A 20,996-nucleotide genomic window follows, 5' to 3' on the forward strand; every position below is an offset into this window, starting at 1 on the left:
GCACTCGCTTGGGGCGCCTGAGTGGCTGAGTCAGTGAATTCGGCTCAGGTCATGGTCTCAGGGTCCTGGGATCAAGTCCCACCTCGGGCTCCCCACTCTGGGGGGAGTCTGCTCCTCCCTCTCCCTCTGCCCGCTCCCCTCGCCCCGACCCCACTCTTGCTCTCTCTCTCTCAAATAAATAAATAAAAATCTTAAAAAAATAAAAAACAGCAAACCACCTATGGGTGACATGCCAGTTTCTGCGTGTCACAAGGGCAGGTGGTTCTCCGCGTAGAGTCTCAAGGGACAGCGTCAAGGTAGGGCTACCTGGCAGGTGCCACCCCACATTCACTCAGGTTCTTAGGAGAACTCAGGTCCCTGCGGCTGTAGGACAGAGGCTCCCCAGGGATCAATCCTAGGTCCTAAGGGCCACCCCCGTTCCTCGGTTCCTGGTCTCCCGCGCATCTTCCACGCCAGCCACGGCAGGGGGAGTCCTCTTCCTGCTTTGAAAACTTCCCGAACCTCCCCTCCCGCCCCACCCCTCCTCCTTCCTCTACAGTTTTGGCGGATTATTGGGTTGTACCCCAATAATCCAGGTTACTCTCCCGACCTGTACGTCGGCTACTCAGTAACCTCCAAGTCACACCTCCAGAGTGCCCCCCAGCAGCGCTAGACTCGGGTCTGGCGGGTGGAGCAGGGCAAGCGAGCTCACGGAGACGCCGGCGGGTTCCGCCTTCCACAACTACCCCGAGACGTCCCGTTAACACAGAAAAACACATATGGTACCACTTTGGAAGTCAAGTGTTACCAGCATTCCATTACTGCAAAGGACAGGAGTGTTGAAATAAGACGAGGTTTTTGTAAATCCAGAAAAAGCAAAAATAATCTTTCCTAATGCAACTATCCTCAGCAATTACAAGGTCAACAATGCAGAGTCGGGGTCAGAGCAGCAGCACAGGCTCCCCTGACCCCTTCCTACAGACCAGAGACAGCGACGCTCGCTGCAGCCCAGAACTGGGACTGAACGGACTAACGCAAACCGAGAAACACCGACCGGCACGGTGAGAATGACAGGTGTCCCCGCGCACGACCCCAGCCCAACTGCCCACGAGGAGGCAGAGGCAGCAGCGTCCCACTCCCACCCAACCCTCTGTTCCCACCCTGCCCCCCGAAAGCACTCCCACAGCAGAGGACACGGGCTGCGAGCGGTAAGGAAACCCGTATCCTAATGAGCCCACCTCTGCCCGCCCGCGCCCCGCGCTGGCCTGCTGCAGCCACACACGGGCTCTCCCCGCGCAGGGCCAGCTGGTTAGGACACTGGGCTCCCTGCACGTTTACCAGTTACTCTGGCTCATTTCCAACCTTCTGAAGGCGTCCTCCGGGTCATCACAGCAACAGCCTGGAGAACCGAGAGCCACCCACGAATCCTCCCAGAGCAGCCGAGGCAGAGGTGAAGGCCACGCTGGGCCACGAGCTACTAAGCAGCAGCAGGTGCACCCCCTGACGTTGGCCGTGGAGTCGCTGCTCTCCACCCCAGGCGGGCTGCGGCCTGTGTCCAGCAGCAGCTGGGGACACGTTCCACACACCCGCTGGGCCGTGACTTCTGCCAGCTCCTCCACGGGAGCGCTCCGCTGGAAACAGGCAGGACGCGGAATGTTCCCGCTTCTCGGTCCCGCCGTGCTCTCCCAGACATCAGGCACTTCCCCGGCTCAGCAAGCGCCCAGGTCTCCGAGCACCCCCGGAAGAACGACACACCGGTCCCTTGGAACAACGCCCCAATCTGACCTGTCGCCGCCAGCACATCACAAGGCGCTTTTCCTCCAGCTGCAGCTTTGGTCTCAACCTATGGGCGCCCCATCGGTTTCCCCACGTGCCCACCGGCTCCCCCGTGGCGCGGGTGCAGGGCTCCGCACGACAGGAGCCAGGCGCAGACGCTGACGTGGACGCTGACACTGACAGTAACACGGACCCTGACAGAGACGCGGACACACGCAGATGCGGACACAGACGCGGACACACGCAGACATGGACACGGACACGGACACGGACGCAGACACGGACGCAGACACACGCACACGGACAGAGACACACGCAGACACGGACACACGCAGACACGGACGCCAACACCGACACAGACACGGACACGGACATGGACCCGGACACACACACGGACACGCGCAGACACGGACACGGACGCGCGCGGACACGGACACGGACACGCGCACCCGCCGACGGACGCAGCGCCCCAAAGTCCACTCCTGCAGCGACGCTCACCGAGCGCGGCGGGCGGCGCCGGCCCAGGACGACGCGGAGACCCGGCCGCCGCCCGCCACTTACGGGACCGGAACCCGCGCTCGCGGTGGCCAACGGGCGGCGTGACTCCGGGGCTCGGCCGTCCCCTACCTGCCCGTCGCCCCAGCTCCGCCCGCGCGCAGCCGCCGGGCCACAGCCGGGAACCGGGGCCGGAGGAGGGGCAGGGCCGCGGGGTCGGGGTCGGGGCCGGGGTCGGGGCCGGGGTCGGGGTCGGGGCCGCGGGCCGGGCGGGGCGGGAGGCGGCGCGGCCCGCACGCACGTTTGTACTCCGCCATCAGCCTCTTGAGCGCCGTCCCCGCCATCGTCCCGGCGACAGCCGCGCGTCCGGCCTCGCCTCCTCAGCGCGGGCCCCTCCCGCCCGCCGCGGGCTGCTTCCGGGTCGCCGCCGCGGCCGGAATCCCTTCCGGGGCGCGGCGCGCGCCTGCGCAGTGCCGGGGGTGCCGGGGGTGCCGGGGGTGCCGGGGGTGCCGGGGGTGCCGGGGGTGCCGGGGGTGCCGGGGGCGGCGGCGCAGGGGCGGCGTCGGGGGCGCCCGGGCGTCGCGGTCGCGGGTCCCCGGCTTCGGCCCGCGCCTCGGCCGCTCTGGGGGTCCGGGTCGCGAGCGGCGCCCCGCCTCCCGTCGGCCGGTGTCCCGGAAAGCCCGGAGCCGCGGCGCCCGCGGACGGGGTGGCGGCCGCCTGTTGCATCACACTGGCCGGGCCTCGGGAGGGGCCGCCCGGGGGCCGCGCGCGGAGGACGGCGGCCGGGGACGGGGCGGGCCGGGGCCGGGGACGGGGCGGGCCGGGGACAAGGCGGGCGCGGAGCCCGGCGGGCGGGGCGGGGGCGGGCGGAGACCGCATCGGGCGGGGGTCCTTGCACAGGTGACCCCGTGGCGGGGATGGGCACCGAGGGCCGCGCCCGCAGGGCAAGCGCGCGTGGCAAGAGCCGTTGCGGGGCGACGTTCGGGCCCAGATGCCGTCAGCGGAGAGCTTCGGGTCTGCGGGTCCGACAGGTCGCGGACGGCCGTGCTCCGCGGGCGCCGGGGAGAGAGAGGGCGCACAGCCGCGTGACCCGACCGCTGCCCTCCGGCTCCCCCCCCCCCGCTGTGTGATGGGCCCCGGGGTGAAGGAGTCCTTTCTCAGCGTGGCGCTCGGTCCCAGTGGGCCCGCTGTCCTGCGCCGACCCTGCCGTGCTGCGCAGCCCCATTCCGAACGACTAAGAAAGTGAGCGGACTTCGTATGTTGTGGCTCTGCCGCGCGAAGATGCACACACCTTAAACCTTAGAAAAGAAGTTTCAGGGTCTGGTGGCTCCACTGGTCACGGCCCAGGTCACGATCCCAGGATCCCCTGCTCCGGGGGAGCCTGCTTCTCCCTCTGACTCTGCTTCTCCCCCTGCCTGGGCTCCCTCCCCCTCTCTCAATAAATCTTAAAAAAAAAAAAAAAAAGTTGTTGCGTCCACAGCATGCATGTCCTACCCACATCCTACACTCCTGTGTAGAAGTGACTGGGGAACGTCCTGTACCGAACTCAAGCATCACTAGGAACTGCTGGTTACTGTCTGCCTCCTGCACCCAGAAAACACGTTCCACAAGGGCAAGCAGTTTCCGTCTTGTTCACTTGTGGAGCAGCATTAGTGCCCGAGCGTGGCAGTCCACGAATGCTGAACTGAGTGAATTTTGTCAATGCAAACACCTCCCACGCGTGCATATTTTAGGGTAGAAGCACACAGAATGTACGCCAACACTAGCTTCTCAGATGGGGAGGCCACGCACCGCACAGAGGACGGGTCTTCAAACACCAACCTTGAGAAGCCCAAACTTCTGTCCCCAGCCATCCAGATGATGCTCTGGAGAGGAAAAGGGTCACGGTACTAGTTCCCAGCCACAGGCTGGGAGAGCTCGTGAGGAAGGAGGGGGACAGCCAGGACTGCCATGTGTGACCTGCCAGGGCGCAGAGGGTGACCGTCAGGTGAACACTCCCCTTCAACTAGCCTGAAAATGCCAGTGGCCTCTCTGAATGGTCTATACAGATGGGACACTGTGACAGTATGGCCCAAGGCCAAAGGCAGTACTTATTACAAGCCTGGAGACAGAATATCAAACTATATTTACTGTTTACAGTAGCAAAGGACAACAAATAATGTACAAATCGGTGAACGAACAGAACAGAGCCAGCAGACCACCCCCCCGCCCAACACCCAAAGAGCAGGACACAAAGGAAATGCAAACCCCTTCAGCGAGATTTCAGGCAAGCAAGAGACGACAGTCACGGTCACGCGTGGTGACTGGAACAGGGCAGCAGTGGGTCCATACACAAAGACAGGAGGAAAACTATCCGTTTAATTGGTGTAGATCCCAAAACCTCACAGAACCTAGATCACGTACTAAAGCTTAAGTCCCACACCTATTTGGAAAGCAGCACAGCCCACGTCCGTCAGGGTGACATGGAGTCACCTTTCCGCGGGCTTCGTGGATAACACACGCGGGAGCAGGTCTTTCACATGAAAACAAGCGCATACCCAGCAATACTGAAACCTGCTTTTTTGAGAGACCATAATTACTCCGAGGAGAGAAAAGTGAGGCCAGGGCCCTATGACCAAGGGAGACCCGTGGGGGTGGCTTTCTTCTCTAGGAAGGGGAAAGGCCTATCTCTGTGGCCCCAGGCACCAGGCAGTGGGTGCCCACGCCCAGGGCCATGTTGCCAAAGGACCTGCTTATTTTCCTTTTCACCTTTTAAAAAGCATTTCAGTATCTTCCCTTCAACTTCACCGTATCCTGAAACGCAGTACTTCGCAGCACTTAAAAAACCTGTGCCTACACAAAAGAGGGAAAGTTTATCTCCCTTCCCCAAGCTGCCCCCAAACTTGCCCAACAGCAGTGCCCCCGCCGCGGTGCTGTGAGCTCTCCAACAAGCAGTGGGGTGGGGAGGCCGAGCCCTGCGGGCAGGTCCCCACCTCGACTACAAGTGGACATTCAGACCACAAGTCGGGGGGCAAAACTGAAGGGAAAGGACAAAAATGAAAGCAAAAACAAACCCCAAGCCCCTCCGAACACATTTCACCCCAACAAAGACAAGTGCGACCGGCCCAATTCCAGCCGTGGGCTCCCCCTGCAGACAGTTCTGAGTTGCCCTCGCCAAATGTCAAGAGAGGGAAGTAGTTTTGGTGACCGTCCTTGGGTTTCCCCAGACTCCTTTGTGATGGGCACGGTCTCTGGTTCACTATTCGACAGCAGACACAAGGACGATGACACAGTGGGGACAGTCCCTGTAGACGGGGCGCCCTTAGACGCAGCCGCTCTCGGGCGAGCCTCCCGTCTGCTGCTGGAACACATCGATGGTGTCTTCGTCCTCCATCTCCAGCTGCCGGGGGTGCAGTGAGAGGGGAGAGCGTTAGTTTCCTCGCTGTCCCAGGAATGCCGACCCTCCCAGGCAAATACACAGGCTCACCGCGCGCGCTTCCTCCCCTCGGAGGACACCATCCAGCCTGACCACACCTGTGCGCGTCACACGGGGACAGATGCCCGGCTGTGGACGTCCCGTGAGCCCTACTCATCCCCCAAGCCTCCCCCCACAGAACTCACAAAAGATGTTCAAACCTAAGGACTTAGAAAAACTAAGCCTAACGAAGGGGGCACAGGCCTGGCTCAGTCAGTAGGGAATGGGGCGTGTGATCTCGGGGTTGAAGTTCAAGCCCCCCACTGTGTATACAGATCGCTTAAAAATAATGAAGTTTCAGGGGCGCCTGGGTGGCTCCGTGGGTTAAGTGTCTGCCTTCAGCTCAAGTCATGATCCCAGGGTCCTGAAATCGAGTCCCACACATCGGGCTCTCTGCTCAGCGGGGAGCCTGTTTCCCTCTCTCTCTGCCTGCCTCTCTGCCAACTTGTGATCTCTCTCTCCTTCTCTATGTCAAATAAATAAAATAAATAATTTTTTTTAAAAATGGAGTCTTCAGAAAGAAAAGTAAATCTCATTACAAAATAAACAAGGGTCTCGAGCTTTGACCCCCGTGACCCCCCCACCCCATCCCACTCAGGAGCATCTAACGAGCGGGTGCAGGTCACGCCCACGGACCCCAAACAAAGCCACATCCCACAAGGAGGGGCTGCTGGAGCAGACGCGTCCTGCCGCCAGCTCTTCTCTCCTGGCACGGGGTGCTCACACGCTTACCCCGACCTCCCCCATTCAGAGTCTGCGGAGGCTGGAAGCACCGATGCTCCCCCGGGACGCTTTCCCAAGGACAGAGGTGCGGGGCTGGGGCAGCAGGGCCTCTCCCCAGCTCAGGCCCCAGCAGCAGCCAGAATGACAGGCAGGCAGGACAAGGTGCCCCCCCAACACCCCCAGCCCGCAGGAGCCCCCCACAACCCAGCACCCCAGGTGAGTGGAGCGAGAGCTCCTGGAGTGGCACCCGCGGCCCGTCGCTCGGCGGTCCTGTCCCGTGGCCCCATCCGCCTGTTCTCACAACCCAGGACCGAACGGGTATCCTCTCGCCTCACAGAGAAGAGGGAGGCTCCGAGACGGTCAGGGCTCTAGATCACAGGGTCACCCAGCTGGCGGCAGCAGCAGCAGCCCAACCTCAGCGCCCTCTCCAGGCCCAAAGCCCTCCCACTGCAGTGTGCTGTGCGGCCAGGGGAGGGGCGCGGTGGGCCCCGGGGAGCGAGCCCGCACGATGGGCGATGCCGTCTGCACCGGTCGCGCCGGTGCACTGGAAGGGCACAAGGATCGGGCCAGCCATGGAGTTGCCAGTCCGGCGCCCTGGACGAGGCGTGGGCGCTGGGAGAGGGGGCAGGGGTGCGGGCGCCGGTACCCCGTCCTCCGCCCCATCCACCAGCACGGGGGGACGGCGTCCAACTTGTCTCCTCTGGAAAGTGAACCCCAAATTTAAAACTTATATAACTGATTAAAATCATTAAGAAACGTCACGTATCGTGCGTGAGGCCGCCCAGTAGCACTCAGACCAGCGCCCCCCTCCGTGGCACGGCGGAGACGGGAGCCCCCCACCCCCACAGCCCAGTGCTCCCGCCGGCTTTCCTACCTGCGCAGGGGTGTCTGTCTCGTTGATCGGCTGCCCGTCAAACCTGAACCGGATCTGCCTCATTGACAAGCCCTGAAAAGAAACACCAGTTACCGTTCGTGCTTCCAGGGGACACGTTAATTCCAGAAAAGAAAACATTTATCTCAAAACATCAGAATTGAGAACATACAGCCTTGTGACCCGCGTGATTATAAAACAGGCCGGCGGGCCTACCACACACTGTGGGATGCGCAGCACGGAGACCCGGCTCTCACACCTTCCAGCCCCCGGGGTCGCGCCCTGTGGGGGCTGGCCCCCACTTCCCCCCAAAAGCGACCAGAAGTTCACACTGCTGGCGCCACCACCTTTAAGAAGGTCCCAGAGAGAAAGTGAGGCACTGTGACCCGAGGCAGTGAGACCCGGGTCACAGGGCTGTGTGTAGGCGGGAAGCAGGCCGACTGCAGGGCCCAGCCGGAGGAGCCCACGCAGACTGCTGCGCCCGAGGCCAGGGCCAGTGCGGCGGGGGCAACCGAGACCCCTCCTAAGAAGCAACTCTGATTCCTCCCACCCGAACAGGCAGGACTGAAAGCTGCATCTCTGCTCCCTCCTGAAAAGATCTGACCCAAAACCCAAGGCATGAAGCACAGGGACACAGAGTACAGGAGAAGAGAGGGACCAGCAGAAGCAGACATGGCCACCCGCCAGGCGCTGCATGGCCACGGATACTAGACCCCAAGGTCAGGTGTGGAGGGGGGCAACAGGACTCGAGCCCCCAGAGACTCAAGCTGCTCACAGCTGACGCTCCAGCAGTGCCTGAAAACTGGTGCAGGAAAGGTCCCTCCAGACCCCCAACCTGGGGGCCCCCTGCCCCAAGCGGCCAGGCACTGCCATTCCCCAGGGAAAAGGTCTACCTTCCGGAGAGATGGGCTCTGAGCCCTGGGCTCAAGACACCAGGGACAAGTGACAGCAGCCAGCGTGGAGGCCAGCCACCAGCCGAGCCCCAGCTGCCCGTCCAGCTGCACGCCCAGGACGCAGACAGGAGGCTGGGAAGTCCGCTTCCGGGAAATTTAATGACTCACAGGTTATGACACCTGCAAGGCACACTCCTCCCCGCGCCCTCCCCAATGCTGGCAGGCCACCCCACCGGGGCTTGTGGGCTCTGTGCAGGTGGCTTTTCGTCAGCCTTTGGGCCTCACTCACAGATATGAGCAGCTAACCACAGACTTGGAGACGGAAAGCCTCAGATGTGCAGGCCTCCGACCAGCGAGGAAGGAACGGGTCTGCAGGCACAGGCAGGGAGGGCCCAGAGGACACAGACTCTGGAAATTCTAGAGACAGTCACTGCTGGGAAAAAGCAACCCTCAGACATCAAGGGAGAAGGAAGCGCGTTTGGAAATTAGAAATCACGGCAGAGGCTGGCCAGCCCAAGTCAGATGGGAGCACGAAGTTAGAAGAACCTCCCAGGAAGAAAACCAACGGCATCAAGCACCAAGCCCGAAGCCAGTGGGCAGAAACGCTCCTGAGTGACCGGTCCAGAGCAGGGAGCTCCAAGACGCAGGGGCGTCCCGAACACAGGGGACAGGACGGGAGAGGGCACTGTCCTCAAAGAACCAACGTCAGCCACGTTTCCTGAACCAAAAACACGTTTCTACACGGAGGGGCACCTGGCCGGCTCCACAGTGAAGCCCGCGACTCCTGATCTCAGGGTGACGAGCTCAAGCCCACGACTGGTGTACTGATTACTCTCAAAACAAAAGGAAAAGGAAAAAGAAATGGGAAAAAAGCATAGGGTAGCCTGCGTGGCTCAGTGGGTTGAGCCTCTGCCTTCGGCTCAGGTCATGATCTCAGGGTCCTGGGATCGAGTCCCATGTCGGGCTCTCTGCTCAGCACGGAGCCTGCCTCCCCCTCTCTCTGCCTGCTTGTGATCTCTGTCTGTCCGATAAAGAAAGAAAGAGAAAAAATGCATCAGGAAAGGGAACGGCACAATCATGCCCTTCAGAGCCGTGACAGTGATGTTTCAGGACACAGAATTAGGTCTTAAAATCTCTCAGAAAAGAGCAAAGTTACATCAAAGGACTGAGAACCGGAACGTCGCTGCACTTGCTACACCAACACTGGGAGAAGACGACATGGTGAGAACGTGCAGCCAACGGAGACGCGCTGAGGTTTAGGAAAAGCCGGTCACCTCAGACACACACTGTCTCAAAGACGCTGCGTTTTGTAAACCTCCCACAGCAAGATGCCGGAAGACATGCTCTGCCCAGAGGAAGATTAATCCAGAAAATACAGAGGATGGCGGCCAGAACCATCTCCAGAAGGGTTCTGAGGGGGCTCTGCGAGGACGGCCCAGCCACCAGGGCAGCGGGGCAGGAAGGGAGGGACAGGCGGCGGGGACTGCAGGACGGGCCCCCGGGCAGCGGGTGGACAATACAGGTGACGCGTTCACCATGATCACCCAGAAAACCCCCTGCAGGGACGGCCTCTGAAACCAGCTCTGGAAGGTGGGGAGGGACACGAGGACAGCGCACTGCGGGCCTCTAGTGTTTCGTGTAGTGACAGGTCCCAAGGCCACCGCCGGCAGAGCCAAGAACGGGAACAGGCCAGCAGGACTTCCAGAGCGTGCAGACACAGGCTGCCTCCCGCTAAGAGGACCAGGGCATCATGGAGAGAAGGCCGGGCAGGACCTGGTCCAGGAGCCGCACCCTGCACCGCAGAGCGATGTGGACACAAGCCCCCACAGGGAGGGATGTGGAGGGTCTCAGGTCCCTGTGTGTGAATGAGAACCGAAGACTGTGAGGTTCAAAACAGCGACATGTGTGGGCCGGTGGCGGCAGCACCAACCGTAGAGGGCCAGGCGGTCACTGCGGGAGGGCGCTGGAGACCCGGCCCACGGCTGCGGTGCCGCTAAGCCAAGGGAGGAATGAAGGGTTCTCCGCAAACCCGACCGTGAGCAGGGCGGTGTCTGCACGCACACACTCCAGCCACGGCCAGAAGTAACAACGAAGCACGCGCGTCCACGACTCTGCCACTGTGCCCTGAAGGACACGGCCACACACGCCTGACTGTGGGGGGAAGCCGGCAGTGGGACCCGGCTGCGGACAGGCCTGACCCGCCACCTGATGAGACACCAACAGGAGCAGAAGGACACAGCCAGCGAGGGGTGAGCGCGCCGTGCACAGACACATGCACCACATGCACTCGCACACTTGTGCACACACTTGTGCGCACACACAGACTTGTGCACACGCTTCCAGGACTGTGCTCGTGCACCCCATTCACTCACGCACACGCACACACTCACACACGCACGCTCGCACACGTATATGCCGTGCTCATGCACACTCACACACACGTGCACATGCATTTATGCATTCCGCTCGCGTGCACACGCTTCCAGGAATACCCTCGTGCACACACATGCACTCGTGCACACACTCGTGCACACACATGCACTCGAGCACACATGCACACGTGCATCCAGGACAGCGAAGCCCGGGGCAGCGGGCACTGCCTGCTGTCGCAGAGCCACGGCTCAGGATGGGAGCCCCGGGGGCACAGCGCGGAGGACGCACCTGCCTCTCGCAGTACGCCTTCATCAGCTTGCTCAGCGGGGTGTGCCTCTTGATTTTGAACTGCACCACGGAGCCATCCTGCCCGGCCACCTTGAGGTTTATGTGGTCGTTCTCGGTCTTCACGCCCTCCTGCAAGCACACACGAGACCGCGTCTCAGCACCGGCCCCCGCACGGCCACCCTGCCCACGGGCCGCGGGCGGGACCTGCTGGGTGGAAGGCCTTAGGAGCAGCTCATCCGTCTCTGGCAGCCCCGAGTCCTTCGCACAACCGCTTCGTCTCGACACAGGACGCTCCCAACGCTACACAAGTCGATAGAATTCACGGGTTATGAGCTCAAAGGACAGAATCTGCTTAATGACGCTGGGAAAAACCCACAACCCATCTTCGCTGTAGCAGGACTCTTCCAACATCCCAGCGCGTGCGCGCTTCCACGGACCTCGGGGACAAATGAGACAAGCACCGCCCACGACACGAGCTCGAGGGCAGCGGCCCTGTTGGGGGGGCGGGGTCACCCCACGGGCCGCACCTCTCTCCAGCGTGCCTACGGGGATCCTGCAGGCACAGGGCCCAGCCGGAGGAGCCCATGCAGACTGCTGCGCCTGAGGCCAGGGCCAGTGCGGCAGGGGAGACGGAGATCCCTCCTAAGAAGCAACTCTGATTCCTCCCGACCGAACTGGCAGGACTGAAAGCTGCATCTCTGCTCCCTCCTGAAAGATCTCACTACTCACATCTCCCTACTCCGGCACGATCTGGGAAGACAGGAGTCCTTTATTTTGAACAAAATGAGAAAGCTGGCCCGGGACCCTTTGAAAATCAAGTCTGCTGTGAACGGTGTTCCCGCCCCCTGTCCTCACACACGCCCGTCTTGCTCCTGCGCATCCTGCAGGACGGGGACCCATCTGTCCCGCCCCCGCGGCTGCCTCCCCCTTCCTCCCGCAGGGCCCTGCGCCTGGGCTCCCACGGACTGTAGGGCTGGGCAAGCAGCAGCCCCCAAGGCAGAACTCCAGCAGCGCCACTGAAGGCGGACCAGCTGGGGCGCGCTGTGGCCTGGGCCAGGGCAGGCATGCGGACACCCCGATACCCTCCCTCTCTGGAACAGAGGCGCCGCCGTGGCCAACCGGGCCCTGCACATGGGGTGCTCACTGGCCCGCGGCCAGGGCGGAGCTGCGCACAGATCCCCCAGACATGAAGGGTGCATTTGTCGGGCTTTTTTTTTTTTTCGAACAAAGGTTTAATTTTGGAATGATTGTACATTTACAGAAAAGGAGCAGCCAGACCAGAGCTGGAACTGCGCGCGCCCCTCGCCAGGCTTCCCTCGCGTGAACGCCCCCGGCGCCACTCTCCGTCTGTGCCCCTGGGAGCCCAGAGCTCGCGGCCGCACTGGCAAGGGAACGCACACTTCTCTGACATCTCCGCAGGTTTCCCGCCAACGGCCTTTCTCTCTTCCAGGATCCAACCCAGGCCACCACACTTACATCCATTTAGAGATAAGACCTTTTTTTTTTTTTTTTTTCAATTTTTTTGTGTCACCACCTGCGTGGCTCAGGTGGTGAAGTGCCTGCCTTCGGCTCAGGTCATGATCCTGGGGTCCAGGGATCGAGCCCCGCGTTAGGTTCCCTGCTCAGCGGAGGGCCTGCTTCTCCCTCTCCCTTTGCCCGCCGCTCCCCCTGCTGTGTTCTCTCTCCCTCTGCCACATAAATTAAAAAAAATATAAATATATATATATATATACATGTAACCTAAAATCTGCCATCTAACGGCTGCTGGCTGGTATTACACGCAGACCTGCCGTCCTCCAACCTTCACCGCACCCACCTCTAACCCTATTCTCGCGGCAGGACTGGGACTCTGTGCCACTGAACCCTAACTCCCCTCCACCCAGTGCCCCATTCTCTGTCTCTGTGATTCCATCCCCTCTGGGCATCTCACGCGAGTGGATCACACAGTGTTTGTCCTTTGGGACGGGCTTATTTCACTTGGCACGACGTCCTCGAGGTTCAAGCCCAGGGCCGCAGGGGCCCGTGCTGACGTCCTTCCGCCACATGGGGGGCCACGTTTCCCATGCCCGTTCCTCTGTATTCATCCGTCCGCGGACCCCTGGGTTACTTCCATGTCGTAGCTGTTATGAATAATGCTGCCATGAACTTGGGGGGGACAAGTAACTTTTGGAGACCCCGCTTTCCGTTCTTTGGGGCAAATACCCAGGAGGATCGTGGCTCCGTATGGTGATTCTATTGTTAAATCTTGTAGGAACACCCACACTCACTCTGCTGTGACTGCACACGGGACGTGCCGGCCGTGCACAGGCTCACCGGGGGCTGGGTCTGACTTCGGAGAGCAGCCACCCCCGAAGTTCTGATTCGCACTTCTCCATTCGTGACTCTGAGTGTAGCTGACGGGCTCAGTGGCCATTCGTGTACCTTCGTCTGGAGAGCTGTCTGCTGGAGAGCTTTGTCCATGTCTGAATAAAGTTCTTTTTTGCTCTTGAGTTTGAGGAGTGCACTCTGTATTCTGGATATTAATCTGTGATCAGACCGGTGATTTGCAAACATCTCCTCCTCTGCGGGCGGCTGCTGATTCCGGGGACGGTGTCTCTTGATGCACAAAATGCCTCATTCTCGAGGAGTCGGGTTGCTCTTCCCCTTGTGGCTGGTGCTCTGGTTTCTTATCCCGGAAATCTCTGTGAAGTCCGCTGTCCTACAGTCTCTCCTAAGAGTTTCCTTGCCTTGGGTCTTACGTCTCGGTCCCTGATCCATCTGAACTGCTTTTTGTATACGGTGTGAGGTAGGGGGCCAACTCCGTTCTTTCGCATGAGTACGGAGGATGCATGTGCTTTTTTAACGGAAAGAGATGAAAGTGTCAAGACAGACATGGGGACTAGAACACAGAGCAAACAGACACACAGGGCAGCGGCTGCAGGCCAGTGCAGGAAGGCAGCAAAATCAGGGAGGGCACTTCAGGCTGGTGCCGGCAGAGTACATCACAAACCACTCTCCCTGAGGGAAGGACACCAAGAACCAACGGCCTGTCTCCGACCCCTGGTGAATTCCTAGTAAGCCAGCAGTAAAAGAAAAAAAGAAACAATGACCACAAATCACCAAGGTCACCCCCTGCGTCAGCTATCCAAAGGAGGCAGACACTGTTTTCCCAGCTGACCCCCCGGTCTTCTTCCCAGCACCACGATGGCCCGCAAGTGCACCCCCATCCTCTCTCCCGGCCTGGAAAGCACAGGCCTTCCTCGGTTCAGAAGTAACGCAAACGAGGTTATCCTGACGCGGCACAGGGAAGCTGGCCACATAGCTGCGAAGTCTGAGGGCTGGAGCTGTGCCACGGTACTGGAACTTTAGTGAGAGGAAGCCAGGGAAAAAGCCCTAAAGGCGTTTCTATTTGCCCCTGGCAAGCCATGGACCCAAGATGGGAAATTAGAGTAAGAGGCCGGGCTGGCAAAAAGCAAACACAGCTTCACCTGCCTATGCCACAAGGCAGCGGCTCTGGAGCCCGGCCTTCTCTGAAATCCCAGCGGGCAAGGGGCCAGCCTGCACAAGGCCTGGAGAGGGGCAGGGCCCTGGGCTCCAGAAGGATCCGCTGCACCCCAGCCCTGCCTGCTGTGTGCACCGAGGCCCAGAGGGGCAGGGACTCCGGGATCAGAAGAAGCCTAGGCAGGAAGCACCCACCTCAACGGATGCTCCGCTTGGGCAAAAGCGATGGACACCAACAGTGCAGACCGACAGCCTCAAACGCTTGTTTTCGACGAAAGCAGTTACCGTAACTCACACTTCGCTAAGAACCACCACAGCACCTACACTGTCCACTCTGTAGAAACCCAGACCAGGGAGCCAGAAAGGATGGAGGAGCACAAACCCGGAGGACACGATGGGGAAGGGGCGGGGCGGGGGGGGCGCTGACCTGGACACCAGAAGCGCAGCGAGGGGCAGGTGATGTGGGGCGAGGGGCGCACACTGGAGAACCGGATGGGTAAAGGGGGGCGCGCACTGGAGGATGCCACGGGACGGATGGGGAGGGGCGCGCACCGGAGCAACAGACGCGGGGGCGACGGGGAGGCACGAGCGCGCACGGAAGATGTCCCGGGGCGGTGGCGCACACCCGGAGGACCGCGGTGGGGCGCGATGACTGGCGGACGCGGCGCCCACCGGATGACGCGGGCGGGGAGCCGCGCGGACACCGGGGGCGCAGCAGGCCCGGCTGTGGGAGGCTCCGGCGGGGACCCGGCGTGCACCCTGTCGGCGCCCTGCGAGGGCAGAGCGGGGCGCGCGGACGCCGCCGGGGGAAACGCGGCCCGCGGGGGCGGGGGACGCAGGGGCGGGAAGGTCCCCGCGAGGAGGTCTGGGAGAGGCGCGGCCCGGGGGGAACCGGACGGAGCGGGCAAGGGCGAGGCCGGGGACGGGTCCCAGCGCAGGGCTGGTGCGGGTAGAGGGTGGGTGACTCCGGAGGTGGCCAGGGGGTCCCGGAGACGGCGGGTTCCGGCAGGAAGCGCCCCGACGGGGAGGGTCCGGGCAGGGGCTGCCCCGCCCGCGCCCTCCAAGAGTCGCGTCCCGACAGCGCTGCGTCCTACGTCCGCCCCGGCGGGGCTCCCGGGAGCGGCGGGGCGGGGCTTGGCCGAGGGGCGGGACTTGGCCGAGGGGCGGGACCCGAGGCGTCGGGCGGAGCCTGGGTGGGGCGAGGCGCACCGCGGGGGGCGGAGCCTGGATGGGGCGGGGCCGGAGCCGGGGCGGGGCGGGGCGCGCCGCGGGGCGGAGCCGGGCCGGAGGGGGAGGGGAGCAGGGAGCGGGGTGCGGGGCAGGGGCGGGAGGCCCAGGGCGCGGGGAAGCCCCGCGGACGCCGCCTAGCCCCGGCACCCCGAGGTCGCGGAGGGCGCCCGGGGCGGGCCGGCCCGGGTCGGCCCGGGGTGGGGGTCGGCAGCGACGGCGCGGGCGCGGGCCGACCCCGGGGCTCCGGCTCGCACCCGCCGACCCTTACCTTGGGCTTCTCCTCGGACATGGCTGCGCGCGGCGGCGGGAGGCGGCGGCGGGGAAGCAGGCAGCGCCGGAGCGGGCGAGTCACGCTCTCCGCCCGCCGCTCTCCCGCCGCAACTGCTCGCGGGGCCGCGCTTTGCCCCCCAAATCCCTGCGCGCCGGTTGGCTGCCGTGAGGTCACGTGGCGGCGCGCGTGCACGATGCGCGCGCCCCCGAGGTGTCGGGCGCGCGCTCGTGTGGGCAGAGGTTCCTGGTGGTTGGAAATGCGTCACGGGGCGGGACGGCGCCATCCGGTGGGCCTGACAGCGGGGGCGCTCGGGGCAGCGAGGGGCCCGGGGGCGCACACGGAAGGCGGGTGTGCTTAGGGCGTCAAGCGACCCCGGGGGCGCTCAGGACACCGAACGGCCTGGGGCGGGGGGCGGGCAGATATACACGGGGGTGTTCAAGGCACGGAGGGCCCCGGGTGCAGGGTGGGGAGGCCAAATGCTGTGCCAGGGGGCGCTCAGGACACCAAAGGGCCCCGGGGGCGGGGGGAGGCCAAATATTCAGGGGGTGCACAGGGCACCGAGGGGCCCAGGAGTGCGCACGGGAAGTGGGGTGGTGATGGCACCAAGGGACCCCACGGCAGTGGGGGAGCTGCTCCGGACACCAAAGGGGTGGCGTGGGGGGGAAACAGGGTCAGAGGCACTCAGGTGACCAAGGCGCCTGGGGCTGTGAGTAGGACCAGGGGCCGCTCAGGGACCCAGAGGCACACAGGGCAGGGGAAGCAGGGGACCGCAGGGGCTCTTCAGGACACCAAGGGGCCCCGGGGCACATAGGGAAGAGGGGTGCTGAGGACATCCGGCGGGTTGCTCATAGGTGGGGGGCAGGCACAAAGATGGCAAGTTATCTTAGGGACTGAGAAGGACCTGTCCACTGTCTCCATGCCCTAGCCCACAGACCTGGTGTCCCATCCCCCCCCCTTCCGCTCCTCCAGCCAAGCCGCGGGCACACCCACTGGTGGGGGGGGTGCGTTTTTCGGAGCAAAAGGAACAAAGGCTGGTGTGGTCAGCCATCTGTGGTGGGCACAGGGGACCTGGTGCGTGAGTTGCCTCAGAAGGCAGCCCCACTCCTGGAAAAGGCTCCACTGGCCCTCACGAGGAGCCTCACGTCCTGTCGGGAGCAACCGCAGGTGGAGAAAGGTGGTCCGAGGCGGGCGCACCTGTCCGCCAGCGACAGCTTGCCCGCGTTCACTTAGCGCACCCACGGGAACGCCAAAGCCTGCACCCCCCACCAGGGCGCCAGGGGTTCGGAGCCCTGTGCTAGGCCTGCCCGGCCTGGCCACGTGTCTCTGGCTGGAGCCAGGCTTCCGTCTCAGCTGCCTCCACTTCCCCTCTTACCCGTCCCTCCCGAGCCTGGTGACTGGGAGCCAAGCACCTGGCAGGGGTGCTGGGGGGATGGGTGCGGGAGGCTGTGCTGTGCCCGCCTTCCTGATGTTTCTGGAACGCACGCGACACGGCAGAAACTCAGCACACACAGAATCTGCATAACACCATTAATTACATATTCGGTCTCTCGGAGAGCGTCATTGAGTCTAAGAAATCATACAGGGGAGGGTTGTGTCCAGGAAGCAGAAGGCTGCAACAGTCATCATCCTGGTCTGAAAACGAGAAGCTGGGAAACCTCCAGAAACACTGCTTTTCGTAAACCACCCGAGAGCTGGGATTGCAGCTTTGCCATCCTTAAGTCCAGGCCCCTCTAATGGGTTTGGGAAGATATTTTCCCGGGTCTCGGGATCTCACCTTAAAGTCTTTGAAAGTGTCTGTCCCGTCATTGTCCTCACTCCGCATACATCCCGGGCCAGGCCCTCTGGAGGTCTGTGCCTGGAGAGGAAACGGCGTCCCTGTAAAAGTCCACCCAGATCCAAGGACACGAGGCCTGCTGAAGGGTAGGGCTGGACCAGGGCAACAGAATGTCCACCTGCCCCCACCACACGCACACACACACGCGCACACACAAACGCACGCCCACACCAAGACAGCCAACACCAAGAAGTAAGCTGGGGGCCTGTGCTCCGTCTCAGGAGAGAGACCCTCGCCCTCCCCGCGTTGAGGGCGCACGAGGAGGCCTGGACCCGAAGGTGGAGCGGGAACACTGAGAAACTGCCCGCCAGCAAACCAGCCTCCCCCATAGCGCTGGGCGACGCCGGTGGAATTTGGGTCCGTGGACACACTGAACAAACCAGTACCACAAAACCCAGACCCAGTGGCCTCCCAGCCCCCAGACTCGACCCCCTGGGAGAGGAGCACCCTTTTCCAGGTCAGCTCGGTGTCTGGGATCCTGCAGACAGCATCTGCTCAGTCGATGATTCCAAGACACACACACAGAGGAAGAAACCCACAATCCAGACAGGAAAATCCAGATCCAGAGAGGACGCAGAAGCTGGGGTGGTCTGGCCGGCTTTGTGTCCCGGCTCCGGGGGAAAAGGTCAGCGACATGAAGGAAAAGGTGGGGCTTCCCAGCCTGGAGACGGAGACCGGGAATGTGGCTGCTGGAGACAAGAGCACCACACCGATGAAGAACGCCTTCCTCGGGCTGGCGAGCGCAGAAGACACGGACAGGAGAGAATCCAGGAGCTTCTCGAAGAGTCGAGAAATCACCCAGACTAAAAGAGGGGAAACAGGTGGGAACCAGGAGAACCGAGCAGAGGAAGTGCTGGAATGAATCATTTCGAACAGCCTGAATTGCGTGGCTGGAGACACAGAAGGGAGAAGGGGCAAGAGAAAGGTTTGCAAAAGTAACGGCCACGGGTTTTCTGACCCTACAGATAGCACGGCTCGGATCCGAATTCAGGAGACCCAGCCGGGATTTATGCCTGCAGGAGGCACACCTGTCCCCACTGGCCGACCGCAAACAGAAAACACATCCCAAAGGCAGGCGGGGACCCACAACCGGGAGCCGGAAGGACAGTGCACCTGTCGCGGAAACCACGCCAGCCAGAGGACAGTGAGGACAGGCTGCCAAAACGTGGCCACAGCCCGAGGAGCAAGCCTCCAGCCCGTGGTCCTCCACTTCGGCCACGTGTCAGAATCATGGGGAGCATTTAGGGACAAGTGCTCGTGACCCCATGAAATCTGGAGGTAGGCTCCGGCATTGGTGGGCTTAAAAATTCCTCAGGCCGCGCGGAGAACCGCCAGTGTGTGTGCAGGGCGAGCCTGAGGCTCCGAGTGGGGAGCTGGAGCGGGTCTGCCACGGGCAGCCCACCACGTGCCCTCAGCCACATTGAGGACACTCCAGGCACCACGGGACTCAGAAGCCGCAGGGAGCCCTGCAGGCCAGAGCCGTCAGGATGGAACTGGGCCACTGCTCTCAGTGCGGACAACGCGGTCCTGGGGCGGTGGGTGCCGGATGCCACAGTAAGTCACCCAGGCGGAGAGGGAACCGGAATTCTGTGAGCCGTGGGGGTCGTGAAGGCTCGTTGATCACAGGGACCCTCGGACGGGAACCAACACACGGTGAAGCCACCAGAGGCCAGTTCTAGGTCTGTTGGGTGGAGTCCCAACGTGACCGCCAAAAGGGGGACTCCTGGCCCCCTCCCAGATGCGAGGGCTGGTAAGGACGGACCCTGTCATTCAGACACATGCAGAGACCGTGAATTGGCCCCCAAGCCTTTCCCAGACGGGCCCATGGCCATTTTCAAGGGTCGCAGGGTCCTGGAGGAAAGGGAGCTCCCTGAACTTCTGGGGTCTTCTATCCTGGCTCTGTGGAGACCCCAGCCAGCCTCGGAGGCCCACGGGGCAGAGGAGAAGGGCCTTGCCCTGAATCCAGCCCACGGGGCCTAGTGGGAACCAGGAGCCGCAGACGTCCCCTCACTGGCTGTGGTTGGAGAAAGGGCCGATAGGAGCCGCGGGGGCTCTTAATTTTGGCTCCAGCCTGGCTCTCGGGCCTGGAATCGAGCCCCCACGTCAGGCTCCACACCCCGCAGAGTCTGTTCCCATCTCTTTCTCTCTCTCACTAATAAATAAATAAAATTAAAAAAAAAAAAAAAAGAAAAGGCTGGATGGGCGCGCTGACCCAGGGTGACTGGGGTTGCACGGAAGAGAGGTGGGCACAGAGGGGAGGCGGGTGAGGACACGGAGGAGGCGGCCCGGGACAAGCGGCCTGCCTGCGCCTCCGCCGGCCGTGAGATGCTGACGTTTAAGTCCTCCCGGCGGTGGGATGTCTGTCGCGGCAGCCGAGCACACCCACGCACCCCACTGCTCTGGCTGCCCCGGAGCTGGGTGCAACCGGAGAACCGCTGTGGGCCGTGGACGCTCACGGGGCGGTGATGCCCACAGCAGCGACCCAGCTGTGCCCGTGTCCCTGAAGGCTTTCCCTCCCGCGGTGGGGACTCAGAATGTCTCCACTCTGGCCTCAGGGTTTCCATGGTTACGGGGCAGAGGGGACGGTGACATCCACCTGAGCTCATTAGGCCGGATGGGGACAGGAGCCGGCCAGAGGCTTCCCCGGCACCTGTGCTCCCCGAGGCAGCGGCTGAACCCTTCCCCACTCAGGGGCGGCCACACGGGTGCCTTCCTGGGGATCCGGCTGCCCGGGACGGGTCGGAGTGTCCCGGTAGGGAGGACAGTCACCATGCACTAAGCACCGCAAAGGTGGGTGTTGCATTCGGGGGGCCTCTTGGGACTTCGGAGGTGACCTGGTCCACACCTGCTGTGCTGCTCTCACCCACGTGCGGGAACCTCCTTCAGGCTGCCACTCCGGAGAGGCTCCTGGAGCTGCCCGCCCTGGGCCGGTCACCAGCAGACCCTGCCGCACGTACGCTTGGTGCGCCTTTGGGCAGGTCCCAGGAGAAGAACCCCACAGAGACCATCTCTCGCCCTTGGGAGGAACACCTCGCCCTCTGCTGACAGCCGTCCTCCCCTTGAAAAGCAGGTCCTTGCTCGTGGGCACTGGGGGGTGGGGGTGGGGCTCCCTGCCCAGACTGCCCCGCACTAGCACCTGACCCACCGGTCAGCAAGTACACGTGCACCTCAGGGCCGCGAGGAATGGGGCGGCAGGTCGCGAACACGCCCAGACCCGGCACCACAGAGGCTCAAAGGTCCTGCCGGCCGACATCCTGCCTCCAGGCCGGGGGGCGGGGTGGGGAGCAGCATCCCCACCCCCGCTCCCAGGCAGCGGTCATGTCTTTCCA

At 62.7% G+C, this 20,996-nt stretch overlaps 2 protein-coding genes across 3 annotated transcripts in view; both read right to left on the reverse strand.

Annotated features, from left to right (window-relative positions):
- The window catches only part of UBE2G2 (ubiquitin conjugating enzyme E2 G2), a 32,727-nt gene extending 30,020 nt beyond the window's left edge, over positions 1-2,707 (reverse strand). The window contains exon 1 of one of the 2 annotated variants that reach the window (XM_059164926.1): positions 2,552-2,707. In XM_059164926.1, the coding sequence (XP_059020909.1) occupies positions 2,552-2,594 (43 nt within the window). In that variant the 5' untranslated portion in view covers positions 2,595-2,707. The remainder of the gene's footprint in view (positions 1-2,551) is intronic. The other variant, XM_059164927.1, reaches the window with a different exon arrangement.
- Positions 2,708-4,356: 1,649 nt separating this feature from the next.
- SUMO3 (small ubiquitin like modifier 3) lies at positions 4,357-15,989 on the reverse strand. Its single transcript, XM_059164929.1, has 4 exons — positions 15,831-15,989; positions 10,853-10,981; positions 7,302-7,373; positions 4,357-5,629 (listed from the first exon to the last, which is right to left on the reverse strand). The coding sequence occupies exons 1-4, from the start codon at positions 15,849-15,851 to the stop codon at positions 5,552-5,554; spliced, it is 300 nt and encodes a 99-aa protein (XP_059020912.1). The 5' UTR covers positions 15,852-15,989; the 3' UTR covers positions 4,357-5,551.
- Between the last annotated feature and the right edge of the window lie 5,007 nt (positions 15,990-20,996).

Source organism: Mustela lutreola, chromosome 2 (assembly GCF_030435805.1).
Source record: "Mustela lutreola isolate mMusLut2 chromosome 2, mMusLut2.pri, whole genome shotgun sequence".
NCBI classification, from domain to species: Eukaryota; Metazoa; Chordata; class Mammalia; order Carnivora; family Mustelidae; genus Mustela; species Mustela lutreola.